Source organism: Panthera leo, chromosome E2 (genome assembly GCF_018350215.1).
Source record: "Panthera leo isolate Ple1 chromosome E2, P.leo_Ple1_pat1.1, whole genome shotgun sequence".
Classification (NCBI taxonomy): domain Eukaryota; kingdom Metazoa; phylum Chordata; class Mammalia; order Carnivora; family Felidae; genus Panthera; species Panthera leo.
Window position 1 is genome coordinate 58,752,267 of NC_056693.1, and position 6,498 is coordinate 58,758,764.

At 60.0% G+C, this 6,498-nt stretch overlaps 1 protein-coding gene across 1 annotated transcript; it reads left to right on the forward strand.

Annotated features, from left to right (window-relative positions):
- The first annotated feature begins 1,352 nt into the window (after positions 1 to 1,352).
- On the forward strand, positions 1,353 to 5,194 carry FOXC2 (forkhead box C2). The gene is made up of 2 exons (XM_042919543.1): positions 1,353 to 3,071; positions 5,025 to 5,194. Exon 1 carries the CDS (start codon positions 1,364 to 1,366, stop codon positions 2,903 to 2,905), a length of 1,542 nt encoding a protein of 513 aa, XP_042775477.1. The 5' UTR covers positions 1,353 to 1,363; the 3' UTR covers positions 2,906 to 3,071; positions 5,025 to 5,194.
- Positions 5,195 to 6,498: the final 1,304 nt, after the last annotated feature.

Genomic DNA, 6,498 nt, shown 5'->3' on the forward strand with positions numbered 1-6,498 from the left:
CACAAAACTGCTCACGGGGCCGCCGACGATTTGCCGAACCCGCGGCGCACTTAGAGGATTAAATTCTCAAGGTATTTGCCCCTTCCCCACCCGGACACTCCCCCTGCAAGCCGGCGCGGCCTGCCTCCCCCGTGGAGGCGAGGGGCATTCATTCAGTTTCCAGAAGTTGCCTCGAAAAGCTTTACAGGTCATCTTGACGGCCCAAACCTGCAAACTCTCTGTTGATTATTAATTATTTGCTTCAATGATGACAACATCCAGGGGCGGGGGGGGGGGGGGGGAACCTGCATTCCATTCCAGGACTCTCGCTTAGAATCCATCGCACCTGGGCCCCCATAATTAGGAAATCTAATAATTCGCCTCGTCACTCATTAATAAGGAAAACAGTCCCAGGGTCTCCGCTACTTACAAGGTCTTGGGGGAGATATTGGACTGCATTAATCGATTCGATTTTATATTTCAGATTAACTTTATCTGCAAAGGAGCGTGGGTGTCTTTCCTCCCACCACCCCCCCTCCCCGGGGCATGCTGGCCCATTAACCAAAATGTGATAATGAAATAAATTTTAATAAGATATCACTCTTTTTAAAAAAATCTTCTCAAGTTGAGCCTGAACTGCAGAAAAGTCTGGTTCGGCGCAGCTGGGTCTTAGAGCCGACGGATTCCGGCGCTCCTCGCCCTGATTGGTGCCGACTCCCCACAGCTGCCGCGTTATTGGTGCAAAGTCCCCGGAGGGGGCGTGGCCGGACGAAAGTAAAAACTTGCTTTCAGCAAGAAGACTTTTGAAACTTTTCCCAATCCCTAAAAGGGACTTTGCCTCTTTTTCCGGGCTCGGCGGGACAGCCACTCTGGACCCCGGCTCGCTGACCCTCGGGGCTGCCTCTTTGCTGGGGGGCTAGGAGAGCCGCCTTGCCCCCGTTGGCGCGGACACAGGGGCCGTCCTCGGTCCGCTGCGCGCGTGGCGTCTCCACTGCGTCCCCGCCGCCCGCCCCGGCTGCCACCCTCCGGTCCCGAGAGCCAGCGAGCGAGCGAGTGAGCGAGCGAGCAGGGGCCGGCGCTGCGCTCGCCGGGGCGCGCCCTCCAGGATGCCGATCCGCCCGGTCCGCTGACAACTGAGCGCCCCTTCTCCGCGCGCGGGCGGGCGCCCAGCGCCGGCGCCTCCCCCGCCTCGCCCCCGAGGCTTCCCGGCGCCCGGGCTCTCCCCTTCCCACCCCCACCCCCCCCCCCCCCCGCGCGCCCCCGCCCCGCCACCCCCGCCGGCTCCCTTCCTCTCGCCCTCTCGCTCCCTCGCTCTCTCTCGCTTTCGCAGGGCCTTCCCCGCGGTCCGTGCGCGCAGGCGGCGGCGAGCCGTCTCGGACGCAGCATGCAGGCGCGCTACTCCGTGTCCGACCCCAACGCCTTGGGAGTGGTGCCCTACTTGAGCGAGCAAAACTACTACCGGGCGGCGGGCAGCTACGGCGGCATGGCCAGCCCCATGGGCGTCTACTCCGGCCACCCGGAGCAGTACGGCGCGGGCATGGGCCGCTCCTACGCGCCCTACCACCACCACCAGCCCGCGGCGCCCAAGGACCTCGTCAAGCCGCCCTACAGCTACATCGCGCTCATCACCATGGCCATCCAGAACGCGCCCGAGAAGAAAATCACCCTGAACGGCATCTACCAGTTCATCATGGACCGCTTCCCCTTCTACCGCGAGAACAAGCAGGGCTGGCAGAACAGCATCCGCCACAACCTGTCGCTCAACGAGTGCTTCGTCAAGGTGCCCCGCGACGACAAGAAGCCGGGCAAGGGCAGCTACTGGACGCTGGACCCGGACTCCTACAACATGTTCGAGAACGGCAGCTTCCTGCGGCGCCGCCGGCGCTTCAAGAAAAAGGACGTGCCCAAGGACAAGGAGGAGCGGGCCCACCTCAAGGAGCCGCCCCCGGCCGCGGCCAAGGGCGCCCCGGCCGGGCCCCCTCTAGCGGACGCCCCCAAGGACGTCGAGAAGAAGCTGGTGATCAAGACCGAGGCGGCGTCGCCGGCGCTGCCGGCCATCACCAAGGTGGAGACGCTGAGCCCCGAGAGCGCGCTGCAGGGCAGTCCGCGCAGCGCGGCCTCCACGCCCGCCGGCTCCCCCGACGGCTCGCTGCCCGAGCACCACGCCGGCGCGCCCAACGGGCTGCCCGGCTTCAGCGTGGAGAACATCATGACGCTGCGAACGTCGCCGCCGGGCGGCGAGCTGAGCCCCGCGTCCGGGCGCGCGGGCCTGGTGGTGCCGCCGCTGGCGCTGTCGTACGCGGCCGCGCCGCCCGCCGCCTACGGCCAGCCGTGCGCGCAGGGCCTGGAGGCCGGGGGCGCGGGGGGCTACCAGTGCAGCATGCGCGCCATGAGCCTGTACACCGGGGCCGAGCGGCCCGCGCACATGTGCGTCCCGCCCGCGCTGGACGAGGCCCTCTCGGACCACCCGGGCGGCCCCACGTCGCCCCTGAGCGCCCTCAACCTCGCCGCAGGCCAGGAGGGCGCGCTCGCCGCCGCCGCCGCGGGCCACCACCACCAGCATCACGGCCACCACCACCCGCAGGCGCCGCCGCCCCCGCCGGCGCCCCAGCCCCAGCCGGCGCCCCAGCCCGGGGGCGCGGCCGCCGCCGCCGCCGCCGCCGCCGCCGCCGCGGCCCAGGCGGCCTCCTGGTATCTCAACCACAGCGGGGACCTGAACCACCTCCCGGGCCACACGTTCGCGGCCCAGCAGCAGACTTTTCCCAACGTCCGGGAGATGTTCAACTCCCACCGGCTGGGGGTGGAGAACGCGGCCCTCGGGGAACCGCAGGTCGGCACCAACGCGAGCTGTCAGCTGCCCTACCGATCCACGCCGGCGCTCTACCGCCACGCCGCCCCCTATTCCTACGACTGCACGAAATACTGACCTGCCTGGCCCGCTCCGGCTGCGTCTCCCACACCCGGGCCTCTCGGGCGGTCCAGGCTGCAGAGGCGCAGAAAGAACCAAAAAATATGCCCACCAGCTTTTTTTTTTCTCAGACTCAGGAGCAGAGAGAGCTCGCGCCCGGCCTCAGTCCTCTGTGAAGCTTCAGGTAACTTTAATTCGCTGCCCCGGTTCCGAGGTCCTAAAAGAACCCCCCCCCCCCCCCAACAAGGGACGCGGCCCGGCGAAATGAATATTGAGTTTTAAGCCCCCCTCCCCTCCTTCCAGGATGGTTGTGCTGAATGCTGCAGCTGGGGTTTAAAAAAAAATTAAGTTACGGACCAAATCCCAGAGCGACCCGGTAATGACTCTCTCTGTAGAGACCCCCATAGACCTATGGGTCTCTATAGATCACGTCTGTGCTGTGTGTAATTTTAAATTTCTCTAACCGTGCTGTACAAATGTGTGCATTTGTAATCAGGCTATTTTGTTGTTGTTGTTCAGAGCCATTAATATAATATTTAAAGTTGAGTTCACTGGATAAGTTTTCATCTTGCCCAACCATTTCTAACTCCCAAAAGGAAAATTTAAGAAACCTACGTGGGTTTTTTTTTTTTTTTTTACCGCCCTGTACACTTATGAGGCATAATTCTTTTCCCGGTGGTAGGTCTTTTACAAAACAAGGAAATAATTTATTTTGTTGTTGTTGTTGGCGGATAAAGAAGTCAAGTATCTGATACTTTTTATTTACAGAGTGTGATGGTTTTGTATAGTAGATTCCTCCCTGAGCATTCCTAAAAGAAAAAAAAAACTTTAAAAATTTAACTTCACCTGTGTTTGTCTTATGTGGTCTTAATTGTTGTACTTACCTTAAAATAAACCCATGTTGTTTTTCTGCCCCAAGTGCGGACAGTGTGTTTGTGTTCTCGCAGTTTTTAAAAACAAGGTGTTTTGCAAATCCACCTGTTTTGATTATATTTGTTACGCAGGTGGGTGAACGCATAGACGTATACAGATGCCCGCAGGGGACTGGGGACGCTCCCCTGTTGTCTTGTTAGTGACGGAAAGGACTTTCCATGAACTCAGATCCCACCCTGGCCTAGGCAGTTGAGAAACGTCCCGGTTGGACGTGGATGCCTGAAGGACTGGGCGCCTTCACGTTATTCGCTGTAAACGTTTTGCTAAATGCAAAAAAAAAAAAAAAAAAATGCCAGTTGTCAACACAAATAGTACCACCATTCCATCTCAAATCCAGCGATCCCCAGCTGCGGAAGCAAAAGACAGGGAGGACCCAAGTTTTTCATTAGTTAACTACGAACCTGGGGGGAGTCCTGCTTTCCCTCCGATTCCTAAAATGCGGACTTCCTTCCCCATCGTAATGGCTTTCCAGAAAAGAACGTGCAGTGGGCCGGAGAGGGTCCAAAGGGGATTGATTCTGGTGGTGGTTAGCTCAGAGGTGGATTTCAGACCCCTTTACGTCTTCATATGGTCTCTTAGTCTTTACCCTACTGCAGTGAAAAACTGTAGAGGCTCTTCGGCCTTCGAATGTAACTTACAATGCTTTTGGAGTTCTAAATTTACCAACTGTTTCAGGACTGTAAATCACAGGGAGATGATTGCCTTTTCAGTTTTGATATCTTGTCTTTAAAAATTTTTTAATAGCAATGAAACCATTTGTGGGGTGTGGCTGGGGCGGAGGGCGGGAGGGGGGTGAGGGGGTGATTTTATTATCTCTTTCACTGGCCCAAAGGCACAATTCCCCCCCCCCCCATCCCCCGCTGGTCTCTGAGTGCGAGTTTTGAGGCCAGGGCTCCAAACTGGGGATTTGTTTCCCACCCAAGGAGGTGAGCTGTACTTTGCTTAGGGCGAAGCGGGCTTAACATTTCGGGTGATGATGATTCTTCCAAAAAGTGATTTTCCTTGGTGCAGTGGCGTTGAACAGAACCTGGTTTTGTGTTGTTTTAACCATGGCAGTTTGTCTCCAGGTCATGCTGATGTAGTGCTGGGGGAGGTAGGAACGTAATAAATTTCCCCATATGTGCCACACAGATTCTTTGGATCTGTGGCCCCAGAGGTGACTAGTGGTTAAGACTTAAATGCTGCATTTTGTTCCTTTTCATAGTGCTCGGGATCGGGGAGCCCCTGCGCTTGGTGTCTGACCTCCAGCAGGCTCCCAGGCCCCCTTGCCTTGGTTGAGTAAGCTGGTCTAGCCGGCGAGGAAAGAGAGGGAGGCCAAGAGGCCCCCGCTCCCAGCTCCCAACGGCAGCAGAGGCCGGCCCTCCCTGCCCAGCTCCTGCGCTCCGGGGCCATTTCGTTCCTGTTCTCCAGATGATGCTGCCTCTGGATTCCAGGAGGGTAGTCCAGCCGGCTTTCTCCTTCCCCAGGCTTTTCATAGAGTCCCCCCTGAAAGTGCGTCCTCCTCTCAAGATTCGGAGTTCAGCGGAGGTTTGAGAGACACGCAGGAAATAAAGGGGAGAGAAATGGGAGAGAATTCGGCGAGACCCGAGCTGCCACTGAAGCCACACCGGGGACCTTCTGTCTCAGGGAAGGCCCCTCTGAGAGCAGTGCCTGTGCCGGGGCGCTGGCCCGGTGAACAGCTCAAGAAGGGACCCCCGCCCGCCCGGGAGACGAGCACCCTTCCATTTCCCTAGGAACATGGGCAGCTCGAGGGATTGAGGGATTGTGTCCGGGGCTTTCTCCAGGCCTCTGGAGGCGGCAGAGGGAGGGGTGTGTGAGGCCATGGCACGCTGGGACGCCTCGGAACCCGGAAAGCTTCCTGACCCCGAGGCCCAGGGGCCAGGGTAGGTGCGGGTGAGCTCCCCCAGAAGGCCGGCCAGGGGAGCTGGACACGGTGCTCAGAACTCGCTGGGCTCAGCGCTCCCGCCTCAGCAGCCTCGCTAGGACCTCGGGCCCCGGGACTGAGCGGCCTCGGGCGCCTCCCTCGGGGTGGGGAGATCCGGCAGCAGCGGAAAGCGAGCATCCCGGTGGAGGCGGTGGAGGCGTCTGGGGCCGCTTTGCCAGTTCCCGCTGCCCTGGGCCGCCTGCCACCCGGCGCGCAAAGACGCAGAGACGGCGCCCGGCCCGGGCTGTCCTTGCTCCACGTATCCGCTCCCCTCCCCTTGCTTCGGCCGCTGGGTCCTCGGGAGGTCCAGGGCCTTTCAGGAAAAGGGGAAAGGAGGCCGACGATGGAAGGGCCGCAATGTTGGTCGCGGGCTGCTGGGACTCCTGGCGGGCAGCTCTGCGGTCCGCCGAGCTCACTTAGCACGAAGCCCCGTGCAATAGCCACGTTCCCTCCTGATCCAGTAACGTGGAACCAGGCAGGTCTCAGAGCTGCTGCCAACAAAATGGGAGCAGCCCCAACACCACAGCAGAGACCGCTTCCTACAGAGTTAACCCTGCGTGCCCGACTGGCCTTGGCTGCCTGGACCGGTTCTACCCGGGGTCCAGTTGTCACAGATACGGGCCGCCGGGAAAGACTCCCAGGCTTCTGACAATCCCGAACATTCCCAGCCCCATAGAGGCTGCAGCTCGGAGAGCCTCTGCTTCCTGTAAGACATGCCCCACGCTCACGGCTCTCGAGGGGAGAGGGACGTGTG

What these genes read in the sequence shown, in the direction of transcription:
- FOXC2 (XM_042919543.1), top strand. Translation starts at nt 1,364, where the DNA reads ATGCAGGCGCGCTACTCCGTGTCCGACCCCAACGCCTTGGGAGTGGTG.